At 52.9% G+C, this 26,323-nt stretch overlaps 1 protein-coding gene across 2 annotated transcripts in view; it reads left to right on the plus strand.

The window, feature by feature from the left end:
* The first annotated feature begins 299 nt into the window (after positions 1–299).
* Positions 300–26,323, plus strand: part of hgd (homogentisate 1,2-dioxygenase) — an 81,420-nt gene continuing 55,396 nt past the window's right edge. Inside the window, exons 1-3 of one of the 2 annotated variants that reach the window (XM_072513718.1) lie at positions 300–543; positions 11,848–11,919; positions 25,957–26,045. In XM_072513718.1, the coding sequence (XP_072369819.1) occupies positions 529–543; positions 11,848–11,919; positions 25,957–26,045 (176 nt within the window). In that variant the 5' untranslated portion in view covers positions 300–528. The remainder of the gene's footprint in view (positions 544–11,847; positions 11,920–25,956; positions 26,046–26,323) is intronic. The other variant, XM_072513717.1, reaches the window with a different exon arrangement.

Genomic DNA, 26,323 nt, shown 5'->3' on the forward strand with positions numbered 1-26,323 from the left:
AGGTTGAGTGGCTGATTGTTTGGTTAGAATGGGGTCAGATATTGGTGAAATGAGGTCAGGAGATAGCAATTTCAGAGAGTTGTAGTGGGCTTGGCAGAGAATGTGGTTTACACTGTCTCTTACTGCAGCTGACGCTAAAGCTGCAAATGATTAATGGAACGATGACTTTTCAATAATTAAACTCTCTCTCAAGTCTAATAGTTTTCTCCTTCTCAACTACTTTTCCTATCCATTGTAAATTATTTTCACTTACTTCTTTTTTGTTGGTGTGTGTTTTTTAATTTTTATGCTTATTTCCTTTGCCTCTCTCCACTTCTCATTCTGTGATGTCACTCATTCGCCTCACTTTTAAAAAAATTAAGTGTATTGCATCAGTTCTGGAGCATGCCTCGTGCAATCCCTGCAATATAAAGTTCCTTGTCCTGGGGCTACAAGGTTTTCTTTCCTCTCGGAACAGAGCTCAATCACTACTGTCCACTTGTAACTTAGATCCCCCTTGGGCTTTTTGAACAAAACAGCAACATTAAAATGGCATCACTCAAGGTAGGAACTATGAATTCATAAATTTCAAACTGAAATATGTTTTATTTATCACAGGAATCAAATGTCACAAAATTATCCTTTTATCTTTTTTTTGTTCACCAATGCTGATATCCTCCATTAATATTTATTGATATAATTCTTTGCTTCATTTACTCAGGGGTAAAAACTTAATTCAAAATACATTCCATTCCCAATTAATTTTATATGCTTTTGTAACTTTCCTTGACCTGTTTGCTTTGCTATAAAAGCTTTATCTTTCTAACCAATGTCAGCATACTAACGATCAATTTAGTGTACATATACATCTGTACGTTATTATCACTTGTTAGTTTTATTGTTTAAATTCTACTGCATTTTAATTGTTTTTGTTTCAATGTGCAATTTTCTCCAATGTATCTGTGACAGAACTCATTGCTTTCAATAGCTGAAAGTTGGTCACTTTTGGGGAAAAATAAATAGCAGTGTGTTTTTGGTAAAGATCAGCAATCTATGACTGTCCACTCACAACTTTCAGACTTTGATCACAAACATATTTTGAAACTTGGCATTGCATGACTATTAGCCAATCAGCAGGAGGCTGAGTGTAGCTGCCTACTGACAGAAGGTCACTCTTATAGTTGGAGAATCATCCCTTGTCTCCTCGTTATTATGGAGCATATTGTAATGATACAATTCTCCTGTTAAAATCCAGTTTTCATTCTCGCATAAATATTTGTGAGGGGCGATGTAATATCCTGACAGATGGGTGATCACCAAGTTGATTAACAAATAACAGTTTATTGAAGTAATAACTATACACAGAGAGTGAGATAAAAGGCTACCATGTTCCAGGACTCGAAATTCCTTTTTTTTAAAATATGTTTATTAAGAATTTTTCAACAACATTTTCAACCATACAAACCCCCCCCCCTTGTAACAAAAAGAAAAGAAAAGTTGCATAGCAAGACATAAACATATCAAATCAACATAATACAGAACTTTGTACATTGGATTCCTCCCGCACATATCAACTTTCCTGAACATTTATGCATTTTCTTGCTCAAGTGCCCCCAAGAAAATCCCCCTTCCCCATCCACCCTTCTTCCCCCCCCCCCCCGAAAAGAGATGTCCCCCCCCCCCCCCCCGGGTTGCTGCTGCTGCTGACCGAACTGCATCTAACGCTCCGCGAGATAGTCTAGGAACGGTTGCCACCGCCTGGAGAACCCCTGCACAGACCCTCTCAAGGCAAACTTTATCCTCTCCAACTTGATAAACCCTGCCATGTCATTTATCCAGGCTTCCACACTGGGGGGCTTCGCATCTTTCCACATTAACAAGATCCTTCGCCGGGCTACTAGGACGCAAAGGCCAGAATGCCGGCCTCTTTCGCCTCCTGCACTCCCGGCTCGTTCGCCACTCCAAATAGTGCTAGCCCCCAACTTGGTTTGACCTGGACTTTCACCACCTTAGATATAGTTCTCGCAACACCCCTCCAGAACCCCTCCAGTGCCGGGCAGGACCAGAACATATGGGCATGATTCGCCGGGCTATCTGAGCACCTCCCACATCTATCCTCCACCCCAAAGAACCTACTCAGCCTCGCCCCCATCATATGCACTCTGTGAATAACCTTAAACTGTATCAGGCTAAGCCTGGAACATGAGGAAGAAGAATTAGCCCTACTCAGGGCATCAGCTCACAGACCCTCTTCAATCTCCTCCCCCAGCTCCTCCTCCCATTTACCCTTCAGCTCCTCTACCAAAGCCTCCCCCTCTTCTTTCATCTCCTGGTATATCGCCGACACCTTGCCCTCTCCGACCCATACGCCCGAAATCACCCTGTCTTGAATCCCTTGTGCCGGGAGCAGCGGAAATTCCCTCACCTGCCACCTCACAAACGCCCTCACTTGCATGTACTTGAACGCGTTTCCCGGGGGTAACCCAAACTTCTCCTCCAGCGCCCCTAGGCTCGCAAATGTCCCATCAATAAACAGGTCCCCCATTCTTCCAATCCCTGCCCGATGCCAGCTCTGAAACCCCCCGTCCATCCTTCCTGGGACAAACCGATGGTTATCTCTGATCGGGGACCACACCGAGGTTCCTAACGCACCCCTATGTCGTCTCCACTGCCCCCAGATCTTTAGCGTTGCCGCCACCACCGGACTCGTGGTGTACCTTATCGGCGAGAGCGGCAGCGGTACCGTCACGAGCGCCCCCAGGCCCATTCCTTTACAGGACACCATCTCCAGCCCCTTCCATGCCGCCCCCTCTCCCTCCATCACCCACTTACGGATCAGTGCCACGTTGGCTGCCCAGTAGTAGCCACCCAGATTCGGCAACGCCAGCCCTCCTCTATCTCTACTACGCTCCAGGAACGCCCTCCTTACCCTCGGGGTCTTGCTTGCCCACACGAAACCCATAATGCCCCTGCCTACCCTCTTAAAAAAGGCCTTGGTGATCACAATTGGAAGGCACTGAAATACAAAAATAAATCTCGGGAGGACCATCATTTTAATCGACTGTACTCTGCCCGCTAGCGAGAGTGGCAACATTTCCCATCGCTTGAAGTCCTCCTCCATCTGCTCCACCAGCCGCGTCAAATTAAGTTTGTGCAGGGCCCCCCAGCTCTTAGCTACCTGGATCCCCAGGTATCGAAAGCTCCTTTCCGCCCTCCTCAACGGTGGGTCGTCTATCCCTCTTCCCTGGTCCCCAGGATGCACCACGAAGAGCTCACTCTTCCCTACATTAAGCTTATAGCCCGAAAAGTCCCCAAACTCCCTTAGAATCTGCATGACCTCCGCCATCCCCTCCACTGGATCCGCCACATACAGCAACAGGTCGTCTGCATATAGCGACACTCGATGCTCCTCTCCCCCTCGGACCACCCCCTCCATTTCCTGGACTCCCTTAATGCCATGGCCAAAGGTTCAATTGCTAATGCAAACAACAGGGGGGACAGGGGGCACCCCTGCCTCGTCCCTCTATACAGCCGGAAGTATTCCGACCTCCGTCAATTCGTAACCACACTCGCCACCGGGGTTCTATATAGGAGCTTAACCCAACTAATAAACCCTCCCCCGAACCCAAACCTCCGCAACACTTCCCAGAGATACTCCCACTCTACTCGGTCAAAGGCCTTCTCCCCGTCCATAGCTGCCACTATCTCCGCCTCTCCCTCCACCGATGGCATCATAATCACATTTTGGAGCCTCCACACATTGGTGTTCAGCTGCCTACCCTTTACGAATCCCATCTGATCCTCATGAATCAACCCCGGGACACAGTCCTCGATCCTCGTAGCCAGCACTTTTGCGAGCAACTTAGCATCTACGTTGAGGAGCGAGATCGGCCTGTACGACCCACATTGCAGTGGGTCCTTATCTCGCTTCAGGATCAAAGAGATCATCGCCTCCGATATTGTAGGGCGCAGGGTCCCCCCATCCCTTGCCTCATTGAAAGTCCTCACCAGCAACGGGGCTAACAGGTCTACATACTTCCTATAGAACTCCACCGGGAACCCATCCGGTCCCGGGGCCTTCCCTGCCTGCATGCTCCCCAGTCCTCTAATTAGCTCCTCCAACCCAATTGGCGCCCCCAAACCAGCCACCTCCTGCTCCTCCACCCTGGGGAACCTCAGTTGGTCCAAGAATCGTCGCATCCCCTCTTTTTCCACTGGGGGCTGGGATCTGTACAGCTCCTCACAGAAGGCCTTGAATGCCTCATTTACTTTCACCACACTCTGCACCGTAGTTCCCCTTCCATCGTTGACTCCACCTATCTCCCTCGCTGCCATCCTCTTACGGGGCTGATGTGCCAGCATCCGGCTCACCTTCTCCCCATATTCATATGTCGCCCCCTGTGCCTTCCTCCACTGTGCCTCCGCCTTCCCTGTGGTCAACAGGTCGAACTCTGCCTGGAGACTTCGCCTCTCCCTGAGTAGTCCCTCATCAGGGGCCTCTGCATATCTCCTGTCCACTCTTAAAATCTCCCCCACTAGCCTCTCCCTTTCCCTGCCCTCTCTCTTCTCCCTATGAGCCCGGACGGAGATTAACTCTCCCCTGACCACCGCCTTCAGTGCCTCCCATATTACTCCCACCTGCCCTCCCCGTTGTCATTGGCCTCCAAATACCGTTCAATACACCCCCGCGCCCTCCCACACACCTCCTCATCCGCCAGTAATCCCACATCCAGACGCCAAAGCGAGCGTTGGTCCCTCTCCTCCCCCAACTCTAGTTCCACCCAGTGCGGGGCGTTGTCTGAAATGGCTATGGCCGAATACTCCGTTCCTTCCACTTTCGGGATCAGTGCCCTGCCCAGAACAAAAAAATCTATCCGTGAGTAGGCCTTGTGTACATGGGAGAAAAAAGAAAATTCTCTGGCCAAAGGCCTGGCAGATCTCCACGGATCTACTCCCCCCATCTGGTCCATAAACCCTCTAAGCACCTTGGCCGCAGCCGGCCTCTTTCCAGTCCTGGATCTGGAGCGATCCACTGCTGGGTCCAACACCGTGTTGAAATCTCCACCCATTATCAAGCTTCCTACCTCCAGGTCCGGAATACGCCTCAACATACGCTTCATGAATCCAGCATCGTCCCAGTTCGGGGCGTATACATTTACCAATACCACCCACGTCCCCTGCAACCTACCGCTCACCATCACGTATCGACCTCCATTGTCCGCTACTATGTTCCTGGCCTCAAACGACACCCGCTTCCCCACCAGTATTGCCGCCCCTCTATTCTTCGCATCCAGCCCCGAATGGAACACCTGCCCTACCCATCCCTTTCTTAACCTGACCTGATCTGCCACCTTCAGATGTGTCTCCTGAAGCATGACCACGTCTGCCTTCAGTCCCTATAAGTGCGCGAACACTCGGGCCCTCTTAACCGGCCCATTCAGGCCCCTCACATTCCACGTTATCAGCCGGATTGGGGGGGGGCGTACCCCCCCCCCCCCCCCCCCGCCGACTAGCCATCTCCTATTTTAGGCCAGCTCCGTGTCCGCGCCTCCTGCACCCTCCATTCCCCCAGATGGGGAATCCCCGCCCCGACCACCTCTTCCATTTTCAGTTCCCCCTCGGCCAATGCAACAGCAACCCTATTTTCCCCCCCTCTCCCCCCTCCCCTCCCCCACCCCACCCGCTAGATCCAAATCTAGCTCATTTGCTCCCCCCATAATACTTCTGTATGTCAGGTGACTCCTGCTGACCCCAGCTTCCCCCGCCTTCCCGTTGACCCCCCCGTGTGGAAATCCCTCCTCCTCCTTGCGCTCCTCCATCCCCCCACCTCCCGCCCCTCCCTAACGCGGGAAAAAGCCCGCGCTTTCCTGAGCCAGCCCTGCCCCATGTGGCGCAGCTCCTGTTGCGGCCTTATCCCAATTCCCCCATCCCCGGGTCTCACCTCCCTCCAGCAACGGCGCCCACATTCCTCACAGTCTCCCCATCAAAACTCTTCCCCCATCCCCATCCATTGTCCCACCCGTGAAACATTCTTTACCCATATTTACAACCCTGTATACAGTCAACATCTCCCCAACAACCACAGACCCTCAGTTCGAGTCCAATTTTTCCGTTTGGATAAAGGTCCAAGCCTCTTCTGGCGTTTCAAAATAGTGGTGTCGATTCTGATACGTGAGCCACAGTCACACTGGCTGCAGCATTCCGAATCTCACCCCCTTTTTATGCAGCACCGCCTTGGCCTGGTTGAAGCCAGCTCTCCTCTTTGCCACCTCCGCGCTCCAGTCCTGGTAGACTCGGATCACCGCATTCTCCCATCTACTGCTCCACTCCTTCTTGGCCCATCTCAGGACCCTCTCTCTGTCCGCAAAACGATGGAACCTCGCCACTATCGCCCTTGGCGGCTCATCAGCCTTGGGTCTCCTCGCCAGGACCCGGTGAGCCCCTTCTAGCTCCAGGGGGCTCGGAGAGGCCTCCGCACCCATCAGCGAATGGAGCATCGTGCTCACATACGCCCCGGCATCGGGCCCCCTCCACCCCTTCAGGGAGATCCAGAATCCGGAGATTCTTCCTCCTCGATCTGTTCTCCAGGACCTCGAATCTCTTGGCCCACCTCTTGTGCAGCGCCTCATGCGCCTCCATCTTCACCGCCAGGCCCAGGATCTTGTCCTCGTTCTCATTGGTTTTGTCCCTCACCTCTCGGAGCTCTACCTCCTGGGCCTTCTGGGTCTTCTTCCGCCCCTCGATCGCCATCAGCATTGGCGCCAGCACCTCCTTTTTAAGCTCCTCCATGCAGCGCCTGAGAAACTCCTGCTGGTCCGGCCCCCATGCTGCATGATCTCCGCCCTCCGCCATCTTGTTTTTTCCCCCTCGTTTCGGCCGCTGCTCCAAAGCCTCTTTTTCCGCCGCTCCACTTCTGGTCCCCTCCATACACGACAGAAGGGGGACCTTGCTCTCACCTTCCCACACGAGAATTGGTCAAAGAAAATCCGTTGGGGCTCCTCCGGAGAGCCCAAAAGTCCATTCTAGCGGGAGCTGCCGAATTGTGCGGCTTAGCTCCGCATCGCCGCAACCGGAAGTCAAGACTCGAAATTCCTAACTGACTGGGAAAATCACGCTCAGCCCCCAAGATTCACACACTCCGGTCCCATTGGCCGATCGGGTCACGTGACACTCCGGAAACTGGCCCCCTTAAAGGGGTACCCTACCACATCCCTCCCCCTTTAAGTTCCCCATTACATTCTTCAATTAACAAAGGAACTATTTACAAAAATACACAAGTATAAGGTAAGTCAGTCAGGGGATTTCTTGATCCTTTAAGAGTGACACAATTCACTAACGGACACTTCAGCACTAGAGGTAACTTTGGTTTGAACCTCAACTGGAAGACTCTCAATTTGCGAAGGTTCTTCCGTGCAAATAGTTTCCATAGTTCCCCCTGGGATATTGGGATATTACTGAGTTTGTCCCTGGAGTAGCTTGCTACAACCTCACTTCCATTCATAGCCGTCTCACCAACAAGCCTATCTGGACCAGATTATCCAATTGGTTCTGTGTGCGGTTCTCGCCTCTCAGATGCTCCCTTAAACATCCACCTTGTATGATACCGGATATGTTTTTGCAACAAACGTTCCCGGGATCCTGTTCGAGTTCTTTGAGGCGGTAACAAGGAAGTTAGACAAAGGAGAACCAGTGGACGTGATTTATTTAGATTTCCAGAAGGCCTTTGACAAGGTGCCGCATAGGAGACTGTTAAATAAGTTAAAACGCCCATGGTGTTAAGGGTAAGATCCTGGCATGGATAGAGGATTGGCTGACTGGCAGAAGGCAGAGAGTGGGGCTAAAGGGGTCTTTTTCAGGATGGCAGCAGGTGCCTAGTGGTGTGCCTCAGGGGTCAGTGCTGGGACCACAACCTTTCACATTATACATTAATGATCTGGAAGAAGGTACTGAAGGCACTGTTGTTAAGTTTGCAGATGATACAAAGATCTGTAGAGGGACAGGTAGTATTGAGGAAGCAAGGGGGCTGCAGAAGGACTTGGACAAACTAGGAGAGTGGGCAATGAAGTGGCAAATGAAATACAATGTGGAAACGTGTGAGGTTATGCCCTTTGGAAGGAGGAATTTAGGCGGAGACTATTTTCTAAATGGGAAAATGCTAAGGAAATCACAAGTACAAAGGGACTTGGGAGTCGTTGTTCACAATTCTCTAAAGGTTAACGTGCAGGTTCAGTCGGCAGTTAAGAAGGCAAATGCAATTTAGCATTCATGTCAAGAGGGCTAGAATACAAGACCAGGGATGAATTTCTGAGGCTGTATAAGGCTCTGGTCAGGCCCCATTTGGAGTATTGTGCGCAGTCTTGGGCCCCGTATCTAAGGAAGGATGTGCTGGCCTTGGAAAGGGTCCAGAGGAGGTTCACAACAGTGATCCCTGGAATGAAGAACTTCTCGTATGAGAAACGGATGAAGACTCTGGGTCTGTACTCGTTGGAGTTTAGAAGGATGAGGGGGGGGTCTTATTGAAACTTACAGGATTCTGCGAGGCCTGGATAGAGTGGACATGGAGAGGATGTTTCCAATTGTAGGAGAAACTAGAACCAAAAGATACCATCTCAGACTAAAGGGACGATCCTTTAAAATAGAGATGAGGAGGAATTTCTTCAGCCAGAGGCTGGTGAATCTGTGGAACTCTTTGCCGCAGAAGGCTGTGGAGGCCAAATCACTGAGTGTCTTTAAGACAGAGATAGATAGGTTCATGATTAATAAGGGGATCATGGGTTACGGGGAGAAGGCAGGAGAATGGGGATGAGAACATATCAGCCATGATTGAATGGCGGAGCAGGCTCGATGGGCCGATTGGCCTAATTCTGCTCCTATGTCTTATGGTCTTATGGATCCAATTTGGGCCAGCACCAAAATTCTTCATATATACCACATTGTCCACCTCAAACATTTTTTTAATAAAATATTTTTATTCAGGAAATTTTCAATTTTACAACATACAGACAAGGCAATCAATTTTATACAACTTTTGTAACAATAGCCCCACCAACCAATCCCAGAAATCACCCAACTTAGGGCAGGACCAAAGCTTATGCGAGTGGTTCGCCAGCTCCCTTGGACAACACTCTCATCTATCCTCCACCCCCGGAAAGCATCCACTCATCTGAGCCCTGGTCATATGTGCCCTATGCACCACTTTAAACTGAATCAAACTCAGTTCTGTACATAAGAGGTAGAATTAACCCTATGTAAAATCTCGCTCCACATCACCCCCTCAAAAACAGAATTCTTCCTCCCATTTTACCTTTGTTTCCTCCAGTTAAGCCCTCTTCTTTCCACCAACTGCCCACAAATATCAGAAATCCCCCATTCCACTATCTCATCCAAAGACTCGACCTTATCCATCAGAGAAAGGTGGGGCAACCGAGGAAATGAAGGGAGTTCTTTCCAAACAAAGTTCCATACCTATAGATATTTAAACCCAATACCCCCTGGAAACTGGAATTTCTCCACCCACTCTTCCAGCCCAACAAACCTACCCTCCACAAACAAATCCCTAAACCTCTCTAACCCCTCCTTCTCCTAGGATCTATGCGACAAGCCCATTCCCGCCAGAATAAATCTCGGTTCCTACAGATTGGCGCCATTAACGACATAGATTCCAGCTTAAAATGCTGTCTAAATAGGTTCCATATTCTCAGAGAGGCTGTTACTACTGGGCTCAAAGATTACTTGGCTGACGAGAACTGGCGAGCAGTCACCAGTGCCCTCAAACACAAGAAGCATCCTCCATCCGTCCCCAAGCCGACCCTGAATCCATGACCCAGCCCTGCCCTTCTCAATTTTTGCCACCCAGTAATAATTCATTACATTAGGTCATGCCAACCCCCTCACGACCGTCTCCCTCTTTCTGTAGAAATGCCCATCAAACCCAGGGGGGCGGTCTTACCCGCCCACACAAAGGTCGAGATCAGTTTGCTAAATCTACTAAAATTCGCCTTAGGCAGAAAAATAGGCAGGCTCCGAAATACAACAAAGAACCCTGGAAGGATGTTCATTTTAACCACCTGAACCTTTCCTGCCAATGATAACAGAAGGGCATCCCATCTTTTTAAATGCACCTTCACCCCCTCTACCAGTGAGGTGAACTCTTCTAACACATGTTGCTGGAACTGGTAAATAGAATTGAAGCAGTTTCTTAGAAATTTGAAGACATATGGGCGAACTTCTCCCCAAACGGCGCGATGTCCGCCGACTGGCGCCCAAAACGGCGCCAATCAGACGGGCACCGCGCCGCCCCAAAGGTGCAGAATGCTCCGCATCTTTGGGGGCCGAGCCCCAACATTGAGGGGCTAGGCCGGCGGCGGAGGGATTTCCACCCCGCCAGCTGGCGGAAACGGCCTTTGTTGCCCCGCCAGCTGGCGCGGAAATGACATGTCGGGGCGGCGCATGCGCGGGAGCGTCAGCGGCCGCTGACAGTTTCCCGCGCATGCGCAGTGGGGAGAGTCTCTTCTTCCTCCGCCATGGAGGAGACCGTTGCGGTGGCGGAAGGGAAAGAGTGCCCCCCACGGCACAGGCCTGCCCGCGGATCGGTGGGCCCCGATTGCGGGCCAGGCCACCGTGGGGGCCCACCCCGGGGTCAGATCGCCCCGCGCCCCCCCCCCAGGACCCCGGAGCCCTCCCACGCGCCTTGTCCCGCCGGTAAATAGGTACTCTAATTTACGCCGGCAGGACAGGCAATTTATCGGCGGGACTTCGAGGCCGGAGAATCCAGCGGGGGGGCCCGCCAACCGGCGCGGCCCAATTCCCGCCCCCGCCGAATATCCGGTACCGGAGACTTCGGCAACCGGCGGGGGCGGGATTCACGGCGGCCAACGGCCATTCTCCGCCCCGCTGGGGGGTCGGAGAATGACGCCCATAGTTTTTGAACTAACACTCAGTTTTCAGTTCTCATTTTGGTTTTTGAACTAACATTCAATGTTCAGTTTTCATTTACATCCTTGTATCTTTGTTTAGTTCTCATTCTTTTACTCGCTCTGGTAGTAACCTTTATCCTACACTTTTGCCTTTCCCATTCATTCATGAAAATGTAAAAAGACCTTCAAAGAGCCCAACTCCGATATATAGAATTTCTTAGCAAAGAGTCCACAGCACAGAAACAAGTCATTCAGCCCAACTGGTCAAATCTGGTATTCCATTTGAGCCTCCTGAGGCCCTCCCCGATTCTCCGCCCCTGATGGGGCGTCTTCCTGATGGCGTGGGACACGTGTCCTCCCAACTTTCGTGAACCTGGCGAGGTGGCTGCGGACTGTGTCCAGCGCTGCCACAGTCGGGGGGGGGGGGGAGCCTTTCCGCTGGCAGGGGGGGCTTTGGCGGGGGGACTTGTGGGGGGTGGTCCAGCGGTGATGAGAGGGGTTACATGTAGGCAGTATTTGGCAGGCCGCGGCCGGCGCCATGTTGTATGGCGTGGCCGCCGCAGACGCCGCAGTGCGCGGCCACGGACCCGGCCATTTGCGCCCGTATCGGCAGGTAAAGCCGGGGGCTCTATGTGGCACGGCTGTTAGCCCCCAACGGGCAGAGCATCGGTGCGGGGGTAGCGCCGGCCTCTTGGTGATAGCCACAGAATCGGAGAATCCAGCCCCAACATCTTTCACTATGTACATTTATGCCTGGAATATTCAAAGTCTTGTTTTGAAATTTAAAAAAATATTTTTATTAGATGTTTGTATAAAAATCATTCCAAGAACCAAACAAAGCCATCACCTAATCAGTAATATTTGATGCACTTTTATAGCCAATTTCATCAGTTGCTTTACCAGAATACTGAAATGGCATATTACTGACTGTTTGCTTTCTGTTCTTTTCCAGTACATGTCAGGATTTGGCAATGAGTTTTCTTCAGAAGATCCAGGCTGTCCTGGGTCCTTACCAAAGGGTCAGGTATGGTACAATTCTCACACCTGTGTTTTGCCTGCACTAAGCTTAACCAGAACATAAGAAAGGAGGAGGAGTAAACCACTCAACCTGCTGATTGGATTTGTTTATTGTCACGTGTACCGAGGTACATTGAAAAATATTTTTTTGCGAACAGTTCAGCACATCATTAAGTACATGAAAATAAAATAAAATACATAACAGGGCAACACAAGGTACACAATGTAACTACATAACACCGGCATCGGGTGAAGCATACAGGGGTGTAATGTTAATCAGGTCAGTCCGTAAGAGGGTTGTTTAGGAGTCTGGTAACAGCGGGGAAGAAGCTGTTTTTGAGTCTGTTCGTGCGTGTTCTCAGACTTCTGTATCTCCTGCCCGATGGAAGAAGTTGGAAGAGAGAATAAGTTGGGTGGGAGGGGTCTTTGATTATGCTGCCCGCTTTCCCCAGGCAGAGGGAGGTGTAGATGGAGTCAATGGATGGGAGGCAGGTTTGTGTGATGGACTGGGCGGTGTTTACAACTCTCTGAATTTTCTTGCGGTCTTAGGTCGAGCAGTTGCCATACCAGGCTGTGATGCAGCCCGATAGGATGCTTTCTATGGTGCATCTGTAAAAGTTGGCAAGGGTTAATGTGGACATGCCAAATTTCCTTAGTTTCCTGAGGAAGTATAGGCGCTGTTGTGATTTCTTGGTGGTAGCGTCGATGTGGGTGGACCAGGACAGATTTTTGGAGATGTGTACCCCTAGGAATTTGATGCTGCTAACCATGCGAATTGCAGTGGATCTAGGCGTACTGGGAGTATGAAGGTGATGCACTTCATGACCAACCTCTGAAAACACTTCATTACGACTGCAAGGCAAAATTTGGTTCTAACTCAATCTACAAGTTTGATGACATTGCAGCCATAGTCTGGCAACCGAATCGTTGTCATTGAGGCACGTTGCCTAGTTCTTCTTTGGCACCAGTATGATGCTGGTCTTCTTAAAGCAGGTGGGGACCTCGGAGCTGAGTAGGGACAGGTTAAAGATGCCCACGGACACATCTGCCAGCTGGTCCGCGCAGGCTCTGAGTGCACAGACCAGGGATCCCATCCGGTCCCGTCACCTTCCGAGGGCTCACTTTCAGGAAGGCCAATCTGACTTTGGAAGCTGTGATGGTGGGTATGGATGTGTTATGGGCTGCTGGGGCACTCGACAGTGGATTGTGGGTTTCCTGCTCGAACCTAACATAGAATGCATTGAGTTCATCGGGGAGGGGTGCGCTGCTGCTGGAGATACTGCTCGCCTTCGCTTTGTACTACCCACTTCACCAATAATCCTACATTTTACTATCTTTTCTTGCAATGCTCCTTCTGAACTACATATCACCTTATCTCTCACCATTAAAGATTGAATTGGTCTTGTATCTTTTAAGATCTTAACCTCCTTACCTACTCCTCCTTATACACATGAGTAAACCTTACCCTCACAATTAAAATCTTTAAAAAGTTATGGCACCTTCTTATCAACCAACCTCTGAACCAGCTGTACAATTTTGCACCTCTTCAGCTGTAACCTTGGCTTCCTTTGCCACTTTAATGAATCTCACTGGCTTATCCTGTTTTAAAGAGTCTGTTTTGCCAATATTTTTCTTAAGCCACCAACACTGCGACTTTGTGTGCCCAACCTAACTAAAATGAAGCGTTTAAGTTTTCTTATATCTATTCCACCCTCATAATTTTTCTTTAATATCTCCAACTAGACCTCCTTTGCCTTGACCACCTGTGGATTTCTCATTTATCCAGTTTCTATCCTTCACAAATTGAAATTAATGTTGAAAACCAAACCTTGATTTATGAACTAATTCAAAATCATCTGCCATTTCCGCTGCCTGGCTAGTAGTTTTAACCCTTTGCTCTGCTACATGAATTCTCACTACTGCCAAAAGTGACGTTTTAAATTCCTCCAAACTAATCATTTCCCGAAGACCTTCCTAGGTTTGGTCTATTTTTAATGCTCTTATCCACCTATCAAAATTATTTTGTTTGATTCTTTCAAATTCTATATACGTCTGACCTGGTTATTTCCTTAAATTTCTAAACTCCTGTCTGTAGGCTTCTGGCACTAATTCACATGCACTTAAGATGGCTTTTCTCACCTCATCATAATCCCTAGGTGCCTCCTCTGGTAATGATGCAAACATTCATTAACTCTACCTACCAACTTAGTTTGAACCAACAATTCCCACGTGTTTTTGGCCAATGCAATTGTTTAGCTACTTTCTCAAATGAGAGAAAAAAACGTCCACATTTTTCTCGTCAAATCTTGGCAGTGCTTGAGTATATTTAAAACATATTGCCACAAAGCTTTTGACAAAGAGGGGTTTCTCCGTCCCCTAGACTTTCCTCAACACCTGCATTTAATGGCAACCTTTTAAGTTTATAATTTCCTTGCAGTTCCATTTTCCAAAGTTCAAATTCTCTCTCTTTTTCTTCTGCTTCTGAATTGCCACACTCTCTCTTTCCTTCTCTTCTTCCATTGCCACTCTCTTTCCTTTACTTCTGCCATTTCTACTCGCTCTCTATCTTTTCATTCCAAATAAAGCTGTCTCACCTTTTTATCATGTTGCAACCTTTCCATTTGTAATTGCATTTTAGCGAATTCCAATTATTCTACCTTCCTCACCCCTTCAGGTAAAGTCAACTGCAGCTTGACCGCCAAATCCAAAAGCTTTGTTTTAACCAAGCAGAGTGATCTCTTTCACACCCTGGAACCTCTTAGCCACAGGTAGTGCCATTTTACCAGTCACTCCCCATTTAAATGCTATACGCCTGAAAGAAAGCAACAGTTCCTCACACATGGGGCGAAATTCTCCGTTATCGGCGGAAAGTCCGCCGATCGGCGCAAAGAACGGCGCAAATCCGACTTGCGTCACGTCGGAAAAATGGGTCAATAGTCTCCGGCCCGAAATGGGCTAGCAGCGACGTAACGGGATCCGCGCTTGCGCAGTGGCTCACGCCGTGCAGCGTCATACGTGCTGCACGGCGTGACGGCTCATAAGGCCGCGCTGCTCCCCCCCACCCAACCGGAACACCCGACCGCAACACCCGACTGGATGGCTGGCCGTCGCTCAGCCCCGAGGTTCGAGTCACGCGATGTGGAGGCGCTCCTGGACGCGGTGGAGCAGAGGAGGGACGCCCTGTATCCCGGGCACGGCCGCAGAGTTGCCCCACGCCACAGCCGGCGTCTGTGGAGGGAAGTGGCAGAGGCCGTCACCGCTGTGGCCCTGACACCACGGACAGGCACCCAGTGCCACAAGAAGGTGAACAACCTCGTCAGAGCAGGCAGGGTGAGCCTCCCCCATATCCCCCCTCCCCCATATCCACCCTCCCCCATTTCCCCCATATCCCCCCTCTCCCATATCCCCCATATCCCCCCTCCCCATATCCCCCCTCCCCCATATCCCCCATATCCCCCCTCCCCATATCCCCCCTCCCCCATATCCCCCATATCCCCCCTCCCCCATATCCCCCCTCCCCCATATCCCCCTCCCCCATATCCCCCATATCCCCCTCCCCCATATCCCACCTCCCCCATATCCCCCATATCCCCCCTCCCCCATATCCCCCCTCCCCCATATCCCCATATCCCCCTCCCCCATATCCCCCATATCCCCCCTCCCCCATATCCCCCATATCCCCCTCCCCCATATCCCCTCCCCCATATCCCCCCTCCCCCATATCCCCCATATTCCCCCCCTCCCCATATCCCCCCTCCCCATACCCCCCATATCCCCCCTCCCCCATATCCCCCATATCCCCCCTCCCCCATATCCCCCCTCCCCCATATCCCCATATCCCCCCTCCCCCATATCCCCCCTCCCCCATATCCCCCCTCCCCCATATTCCCCATATCCCCCCTCCCCCATATCCCCCATATCCCCCCATATCCCCCTCCCCCATATCCCCCCTCCCCCATATCCCCCCTCCCCCATATCCCCCATATCCCCCCTCCGCCATATCCCCCCTCCCCATATCCCCCATATCCCCCCTCCCCCATATCCCCCATATCCCCCCTCCCCCATATCCCCCCTCTCCCATATCCCCCATATCCCCCCTCCCCCATATCCCCCCCTCCCCCATATCCCCCATATCCCCAAGTGAATCCAGCCCTAACCTTAATCTCTGCAATGCACGCGCAACCGATGGCGTGCATTCATATACCTGCCTAACACTGTTGCCTTTTACCCCTGCCCCCCCCCCCCACAGGAGAAGCGCACACACAACAATAGGGAGCATGTGAGGACTGGAGGAGGGCCCGCTGATGAGAGGCCACTGACCGTACACGAGGAAAGGGCCCTGGAACTGGCTGGCGGACCTGAGGACCGGGAGGTTGCTGATGCAGAGGTCGGGGGCGTACTAGCGAGTGAGCCACCGACAGCCCGTCCCCATATCCCCCCTCCCCTATATCCCCCTCCCCGTATCACCTGATCACTGCCTGATGTCTAACCATGCATGCTTCATTGTGTATCGCAGGACCAAACGTCCAGGCACCCATCCCCGCAGATGCAGACCGCCCGCAGGATGCCCCTCGGAGAGCACAGGAGACGGAGAGACCCGCACCCTCCAACATGCGACGCCCGCAGGATGCCCCTCGGAGACCACAGGAGACGGAGAGACCCGCACCCTCCAGCATGCGACGCCCGCAGGATGCCCCTCGGAGACCACATGAGACGGAGAGACCCGCACCCTCCAGCATGCGACGCCCGCAGGATGCCCCTCGGAGACCACAGGAGACGGAGAGACCCGCACCCTCCACCATGCGACGCCCGCAGGATGCCCCTCGGAGGCCACAGGAGACGGAGAGACCCGCACCCTCCAGCTTGCGACGCCCGCAGGATGCCCCTCGGAGACCACGGGAGACTGAGAGACCCGGACCCTCCAGCATGCGACGCCCGCAGGATGCCCCTCGGAAACCACGGGAGACGGAGAGACCCGGACCCTCCAGTATGCGACGCCCGCAGGATGCCCCTCGGAGACCACGGGAGACGGAGAGACCCGGACCCTCCAGCATGCGACGCCCGCAGGATGCCCCTCGCACACCACGGGAGACGGAGAGACCTGGAGCAACAGGGAGACGACACCCCCGTCACGTGCGGGAGCGACCACCCAGCGACGAGGGGGGCAGCCACAGGCCCCCGTCACATCCGAGCCAGGACACCACTACCCAGGACACCACTACCCAGGACACCACTACCCAGGACACCACTACCCAGGACACCCCTACCCGGGACAGCACTACCCAGGAAGACGAAATACCGGACAGTGACTCAGAGTGGATGGGTGGAGACGAACCCCCACCCCAAAGTGCCATGGACTCAGAGTGGGACGAAGAGCACGACACAACGCCACTGCCGTCACCAACACCCTCCACCATCGCAGAAACACTCACCACGGTTGGGCACTTTAGTGATGAGGCGTCTGGTACACTCACTGGTGCGCACAACACAGCCGTCCCGGTACAGCAGGTGGAGGTAGGAGCAGCAGAGGGACCGGGCGGTCGGAGGGCAGCCCAGCCCAAGCGAACATCTGCCACCCAGATGGATCCCGGGTTCCTGCAGTTACCACACCCACACATAGATCCGATGCAACCACCGACCCGGAGACGAGCGAAGAGGGTGACGGGCGGCTTGCGGCGGCTGCGGTCGCAGGTGGAGGAGTCCACCCGCGTCCAGGAGCTGGGAGTGGTGCCGGTCATGCGTGCCACCCAGGCCGACACCGCACGGGTGGCGTCCGCGGTGGAGGCAATGGGTGCGACGGTGTCAGACATGGGGAACGGTTTGCGAGGCCTGGGGCCTTCCGTGCAGGCGGCGTCTGTGGCCCAGGAAATGGCTGCCCTCTCACAGGAGGCCATGAGCCAGTGCCAGTGCCAGATGGCAGAGGCGCTCAACACAATAGCCTAGTCTCTGCAGGCCATGGCCCAGTCTCAGCAGGCCATGGCCAAGTCTCTGCAGGCCATCGCTGAGGGCATCGGCGCCAGTGGCCATGTGCGAGCCGGCGTCGCACTGTCACAGACAGGGTTTGCCAACCCCCTGGGCTCCATGGCTGCAAACCTGCAGACCCCTGTCGATACCAGCACGGGCCTCCAGGATTGGCAGCGCCAGATGTCGGGGGGGCGTCGGATGGCCAGTCCGTTCGCATCCCCCACCCATGTAGAGGCCTGGGGGCCATCGGGCACCCCGAGGGAGGAGGAGGTGGTGTGGTCCGTCCCGGCTCCCTCTGTAGGGGAGGTCCCGGTACACCGCGACACCTCGGACTCCCCCCCTTCCGTCCCAGGTGCATCGGGTGGGCAACGGGCAGGACAGGCTGGCAGCTCGCCATCCCAGTCGCCCGGGCCGCAGCCTGGCCCATCTAGGCCAGGACGCCCCAGGAAACGGCCGCCAAAGGGATCCAGTGTCAGAGGGCAGGAATCACAGGAGTCCACCTCCAGTTCTGCTGTACCGTCTGGGGAACCACGTAGACGTAGTCAAAGGGCCCGTAAGGCCAAACAATTAGACACTGAGTAAGTTGGCATGGGTGCAGGGCACAGATGAGTTTTAGGGGCTAGGGCACGTGCATGAACTCCTTTGGTTATTAAAGTCAATGTTACACCTACCGAAGCTGCCTTTGTGCTCTGTCCAAAGTGTGCGGGGGTGTCATGTACGTTGAGCGCAAGTGTGTGTGTGAGGGGTGGTCTTACCTCAGCCCCAGGTGAGTCTGCCTCCTTCCCCCTGGGCCGCCATCAACATCCCCCGGGCAGAGGACGGGACCGTGCGCTGCAGTGTCACAGCCGCATGCAGGGATGGTCCAGGTGGATGGTGGTACTGTGGCCATGGGTTAGACATAGTCCAACGATGTAGAGCCAGGAGCTCACCGCAGGGCGGGTTGTCATCATCCTCCATGGCCTGCGATAGACACGCGTCCACCCGCAACTGTGTGAGCCCGGCCCGTTGTGCCGCAGGTGGATCGGCAATGGGGGGGGGGGGTGGTGTGCATGCGGGTGGGGTGGGTGGGGTTGGGGAGGGGGGTGAGGGTGCTGGGTGGGTGGATGGGTGGGGGGTGTGGGTGGTCGGCTGTTGACATGGTGTGCGGTCTGTGGCCATACTACCCGATTCCCACGCCCATCTAGTCAGTGAAGCGGGCGTCTATCAGTCTGTCCCGTGCCCGCTGGGCCAGCCGGTAACGGTGGACAGCCACCCGCCTGTGTCTACCCCGTCTGCCCTGACCATTGCCCCCACCCCCCTCATCTGGGGAGGACTGGGCCTCTTCCTGCTGCTCCTCCACTCCGCCCTCCTCTGCCTGCGGCACATCGCCCCTCTGCTGGGCTATGTTGTGCAGGACGCAGCACACCACAAATGATGCGGCCGACCCTATCTGACCGATACTGGAGGGCGCCCCCAGAGAGGTCCAGGCACCTGAAACGCATCTTCAGCACGCCAAAGCACCTCTCGATCACTCCCCTTGTCGCTACATGGGCATCATTGTAGCGGTTCTCCGCCTCATTGCGTGGCCTCCGTATAGGCGTCATCAGCCACGATCGCAATGGGTAGCCCCTGTCGCCCAGCAACCAGCCCCTCAGCCGGGGATGGCGTCCCTCGTACATGCCGGGGATGGATGACCGCGACAACACGAATGAGTCGTGTACACTGCCTGGGTGACGGGCGCAGACGTGCAGGATCATCATGCGGTGGTCGCAGACCACCTGTACGTTCATCGAATAGGTCCCCTTCCTATTAGTGAACACGGCCCTGTTATCTGCAGGTGGCCGCACTGCGACGTGCATCCCATCGATCGCGCCCTGGACCATGGGGAACCCGGCCACGGCAGAGAAGCCCACGGCCCGGGCATCTTGGCTGGCCCGGTCCACGGGGAAGCGGATGTAGCGGTGCGCCATGGCATATAGGGCATCTGTCACTGCCCGGATGCACCGGTGCACCGATGTCTGCGATATGCTGGACAGGTCCCCACTCGTTGCCTGGAATGACCCCGTTGCATAAAAGTTCAGGGCCACCGTAACCTTGACGGACACGGGGAGAGGGTGTCCCCCGCCAGTGCCACGCGGTGACAGGTGTGCCAGCAGGTGGCAGATGTGTGCCACGGTTTCCCGGCTCATCCGGAGTCTCCTCCTGCATTCCCGGTCCGTGAGGTCCTGGTATGACTGCCTGGGCCGGTACACACGGGGCGCCCTCGGGTGCCTCCGTTGCTGTGGGGCCGCGATGTCCTCCTCCCCCTCCTCGTCCTGTCGGTCAGGTGTCCCTCCAGCCTGGGCGGCTGCCGCCTGCCCCTCTGCGGCAGCCTGCGCCGCCTCTCTGGCACGCTCCTCCTCCTCCTCCTCCTCCTCATCCAGGGCAACATAGACATGAGCGGCTGCCACCACGGCGGCCAACATCGCTGGATGATCTGAAAACATGACGGCCTGGTGGGGGGGAGGGGAACGACGACATGTCATCATTGCCCATATCCCCTCCTCCCCCCCAGCCAGGTGGCATGGACCGCATGGGTCCAACTGTTGGAGGCTGGCACCTGGCCAGGTGGACCAACTCACTTGCCCTCCCATCCCCCTCCTCGGCACGGACCCCCCCCCAACCTCCACCCCAGCACGGACCCCCCCCCAACTTCCACCCCGGCCACGGACCCCCCCCAACCTCCACCCCGGCACGGCTCGGACCCCCCCACCAACCTCCACCCCGGCACGGACCCCCCCCCCAACCTCCACCCCGGCACGGCACGGACCCCCACCAACCTCCACCCCGGCACGGACCCCCCCCCAACCTCCACCCCGGCACGGACCCCCCCCCCCAACCTCCACCCCAGCACGGTCCCCCCCCCAACCTCCACCCCGGCACGGACCCCCCCCAACCTCCACCCCGGCACGGCACGGACCCCCCTCGAACCTCCACCCCGGCACGGCACGGACCCCCCCCCAACCTCCACCCCGGCACGGCACGGACCCCCACCAACCTCCACCCCGGCACGGACCCCCTCCCAACCTCCACCCCGGCACGGACCCCCCCCCAACCTCCACCCCAGCACGGTCCCCCCCCAACCTCCACCCCGGCACGGCACGGACCCCCCCTCGAACCTCCACCCCGGCACGGACCTCCCCCCCCATCCTCCACCCCAGCACGGACCCGCCCCCCCAACCTCCACCCCGGCACGGCACGGACCCCCCCCAACCTCCACCCCGGCACGGCACGGACACCCCCCCAACCTCCACCCCGGCACGGACCCCGCCCCCAACCTCCACCCCAGCACGGACCCCCCCCCAACCTCCACCCCGGCACGGACCCCCCCCCGACCTCCACCCCAACACGGCACGGACCCCCCCCCAACCTCCACCCCGGCACGGCACGGACCCCCCCCCCAACCTCCACCCCAGCACGGACCCCCCCCCCAACCTCCACCCCGGCACGGCATGGACCCCCCCCCCAACCTCCACCCCGGCACGGACCCCCCCCAAGCTCCACCCCGGCACGGACCCCCCCCCCAACCTCCACCCCAACACGGACCCCCCCCAACCTCCACCCCGGCACGGCACGGAACCCCCCCCAACCTCCACCCCGGCACGGACCCCCATCCACCTCCCCGGCACGGACCCCCTCCTGGCACACCCCCGGAGCCCTGCCTACTCTAACCACCCCCCCCCCCCCCCCCGCCGCACACACACACACACACACACAAGCCGAGACACACCTCTCCTCATGCATTCAGACTGCGACCACGCCATCGCCTGCCCAGAGCCAACCCCCCTGGCCGTCATTCACCTCCACGCTGGTCGGCGTGAGCCCGGAGCACCGGGTCACGCCGATGAAAAGGAGGTTTAATTTACGTCGACGTGAACGGTCATCACGTCGATGGGACTTCGGCCCATCCGGAAGGGAGAATATCGGCAGGCCGAAAATCGGCTGCCTTGCGCAGACCCGTGACATTCTCCGCGGCAGCGGCGACATTAACGCCCCGCCGACTTTTCTCCCTTCGGAGACTTCGGCAACCGGCGGGGGCGGGATTCACGGCGGCCAACGGCCATTCTCCGACCCTCTGGGGTGTTGGAGAATGACGCCCCTGATGTCTTTAAGTTCAATAATCCTAAAATAAACTATGAATTATTAAAAAATAGAAAATAGGAACAGAAGGATTTGAGCCTGCTTGCCATTCATTATGGTCATGGCTAATCATCCAACTCAACAGCCTAATCCCGCTTTTCCCCCATATCCTTTGATCCCCTTCGCCCAAAATGTTATATCTACCTGCTTCTTGAAAACATACAATATTTTGAACTCAACTACTTCCTATGGGAACAAATTCCACACGCTCACCTTTCTCTGGGTAAAGAGATTTCTCCTAACCTGTCCTAAATGGTCCACCCTGTTATCGCAGATTGTGACCCCTTGTTCCCACCATTGGGAACATCTTTCCTGCATCTACCCTGTCTAGTCCTGTTAGAATTAAACTTTATACACTCTGTAATCATGGTAAAGAGCCCCCAATTTTCTCCCGATGTAAGATCAGACCCCAACATTTGTTAGGATACTGGACAAGAACCCCAAACAATTTTTTTTAAATGTGTAAATCTGTGAAGAAAGGATACTTCACCCCAGGAGTAATAACCCTGCCCAATTATCCACATTAACGTAAAATAAAATAGCATTAGAATGATCAGTTAAATTGTTCTTAAACACAAGGAAAATATACATGCTGCTAACTATAATTAAGCAACTGAATACAGTTCCAATGCCACTTATAAATAACATTAACAAACAGATTATTTGATTAGTTGTGCAGAGACTTTCTGAGAGAGAGAGACAATTTCAGGAGCAGAACCATTACATTTCTGCTCAACCTAGCAGCATTTTGGCAAAACTGCTGTACAATTTTAAATTATCGGTCTTGCCAGACTCAAATCCTATGGCAAACTGCAAAGTTCCAGACAGCCCTGACTCCTTCCATTAATTACATAATCTGTATTGCACTAAGATGTCACATGACTTGCTTAGCTAGGACTAAATACAACCCCTCATAAATTATCTACTCTCCAGGGAATCTCCAACAATCATAACAATGTTCCATTAGCCCTCTATATGTAAACAAGTAAATGGTTAGAAACCATGGTGACTTCACTTTTTATGACTTCTTAATTACAGCTTTAGCAGACATAGTCTTGATACCTTAACCCAAGGTATTAAAAACCTTACTCCACCAGATATAAAATACAATATATATCAATTTCTATATTAACTACAGCAGTGTGCTTTGTCAACTGGGCAGATGCTGCTCAGGCTTCTCCAATAAAATCAATGCACAGAAAATACTAGACAACACACGCCTGAATCTTTAATATGCACTGCCAGTGAAATTTTTCTTTACCGTGCATGTGGGATGATAAGAATGAATTAATGCTAGGTTCCAGAAGTGTTTTAATAGATAGTTCCTGGAACCTGAAATTCCCTTTACAATAGATAACATGTTGGGCCACGAGGAAGTTTGGGCTTTTTTGTTATCTTTATTCTGACTCTTTAGGAAAGTCAGAAAACGTTGCAAACCAAGTGGCTAATGTGGAATAAATTATACATCTCTGTTCATTGCCCAACACAGCCTTTCTAGTTGTGTGTTTACTCAACTAGAAATGGGGCTGTAATGCAAAAGTAAAATACTGCAAGTTCCTGAAATCTGAAATAAAAACACAAATGTTCTGGAAATATTCAGCAGGTCAGGCAGCATCTATGGAAAGAGAAATAGAATTGAAGGACTGAATGTGCAGGTCCATTAAGCCATTAAGGTGGCAATGGAGGCGCTATGAGGAAATTTGAAAACATGTGTGTCAGGACGACTCCCCAGTATGTTCCCGCCTCCGAATTATTTTCCCGGAAGCAAACTATCGGGTTCAACAATCTGGCGGCAGCAGGAAAACACTGAAGCATCTTGATGAGCCATTCATCTTCAGTTTTTTTCCAGATGTGCATTCACCCTCTGCTGTGACACAAGTCGAAAATGGATCATAGACAGCTTCAGAACGAAAGATCCAGGCTACAACTCTCTTGGGGAGGTGGTGGCATAGTGGCATTGTCACTGGACTGGTGAACCAGAAACCCAGGGTTATGCTCTGGGGATCCGGGTTCGAATCCCACCACTGCAGATGGTGACATTTGAATTCAATTAAAATCTGGAATTAAAAGTCTAATGATGACCATGCAGCCATTGCCGATTGTCATAAAAACCCATTTCATTCACTAATGTCCTTTAGGGAAGGGAATCTGCCGTCCTTACCTGGTCTGGCCTACATGTGACTCCAGACCCACAGCAATGTGGTTGACTCTTAACTGCCCCCTCAAGGGCAATTAGGGATAAATGGTGGCACAGTCTGCAACACCCACGTCCCATGAACGAATACAAAATACGTATATTTTCTGGCAGTTATTCACAAATGGGGTCTATCCCCAGACAGCAGGCATACCCTTGCTGCCACTACATGCAGATTAATGTCTCCACTAATACTTGCCCTGCCACAATGCCAGCTGCTTCCCTTCCACTGAAGGTGCCTCCATGCTGCACCTGCTCATGGCCAGACATCGCCCACTGATTGAACCTCTTGATGGCAAAATCTGGCCGCTGTCTCTAATTGGGCTGAACACCTGGATGTGACTTCTTTATTGATTGCTTCCAGGAAGATCAAATATGACATTCCACCATGGCCTCTTCCAGTTTTCCGACCCAGGATTCATGCTGCCTAATGGGCAGCATGGTGGCACAATGGTTAGCACTCCTGCATCACAGCACAGGGACATGGGTTCGATTCCAGCCTCGGGTGGCTGTCTGTGTGGAGTTTGCACTTTCTCCCTGTGTCTGCGTGGGTTTCCCCCGGGTGCTCCAGTTTCCTCCCACAGTCCAAAGATGTGCAGGCTGGGTGAATTGGCCACACTCGATTGCCCTTTAGTCCAAAGATTAAGTGGGGTTGCGGGGATAGGGTGAAGGAGTGGGCCTGGCTGGGAGGGTTCTTTCGAAGCATCGGTGCAGACTTTATGGGCTGAATGGCCTCCTTCTGCACTGTAGGGATTCTATGACTCTAAGGCATCAAAATCGTGATCTATCCAGGAAAGTTCAACTGAAAGCTCTCTTTCCGCACGGATGTTGACTGACCTGTTGAGTATCTTCAGCATTTTCTGCTTTTGTTTCTGAAGTGGGGGAGTATTGGAATTGTACCCTGTCAGAACATCAGGGACACTGACCCCATGTCCATATCTGTGATCAATCTCATTTTAATATTGTGTATAATACCCGGGTATTCTAACTGCTTGTGATTTCAAGCGCACACTTTGACATGCAAAAAATCAAAAAGAAAATTGAATGTCCTGCTGCAATTTGAAGGAAATTCCATAAGCATCAAGGTGACACCATTGGAACACTATTTGAATATTCAAATTGAAGCTCCAGCCTGTTTCACAAAGGACTTTCCTGCACCCAATAATTGTTCTGCTGGAAATGCGTGTGAGGTGTGAAATGAGTGGAGACCTAACAGAGGCATACGACATTAATGATGCCTAGTTTTAGGGATCCCCATTTAAGACAGAAATTAGGAGAATTCTGTTCTCTCCGAGGGTAATGAGTTCTTGGAACTCTCTTCCTCGAAAGGTATTGAAAGCGGCGTCTTGGAATATTTTAAAGGCAGAGCTGGAGAGATTCTTGATAAGTAAGGGGGTGAACGGCTATCGAGGGACAAGTGCGAGGTTACAATCAGATCAGTTGTAATCTCATTGAATGGCGGAGCAGTCTCGAGAGCCTGAGTGGCCTATTCCTGCTCCTAACTCGTGCGTTTGTACGTTTGAAAGTTCAGAACATTCTGGAGTGTGCAGGAGAGGGGTTACCGATTCATATCAATTGTTTGGCCATGAGTTGAACATGAAAGGGTCACTTTTGATTGGTCAGGAATGATGTAACAATTTCCAATTGTTAATAGTAGCAATAAAGAGAATGATCTTCCCAAGCAAACAACTAAATAATAACATTTCTGCATTTTGTTTTACATTTCAGAATAATCCACAGGTTGCTCCATATGGGTTGTATGCTGAACAGCTCTCTGGTTCAGCCTTCACTTGTCCAAGATACAGCAATAAGAGGAGGTAATGTTAATCTTATGGTAAAATTGAGAATATTACTTACTCCATGCGTTATGCCATCTGAAAAAATAAGATCCATTAACTTTCCTATGTGGTCATCATAAAACTACAAAAATCAAAACGGTAGATTCCAAAACTCCAAATGATCAAATGGTGAAGCAACCATAAATCGTGCAACAGTGCCAGTACATTAATTAGTGACGCTTCCAAAGCAAGTTCGAGAGCCCGAAGAGGTATTTAAGTAGTGAATGAAACTATTATGAATGAATCATTCTGAGCCA

The sequence above is a fragment of the Scyliorhinus torazame genome, chromosome 8 (genome assembly GCF_047496885.1).
Source record: "Scyliorhinus torazame isolate Kashiwa2021f chromosome 8, sScyTor2.1, whole genome shotgun sequence".
Classification (NCBI taxonomy): Eukaryota; Metazoa; Chordata; class Chondrichthyes; order Carcharhiniformes; family Scyliorhinidae; genus Scyliorhinus; species Scyliorhinus torazame.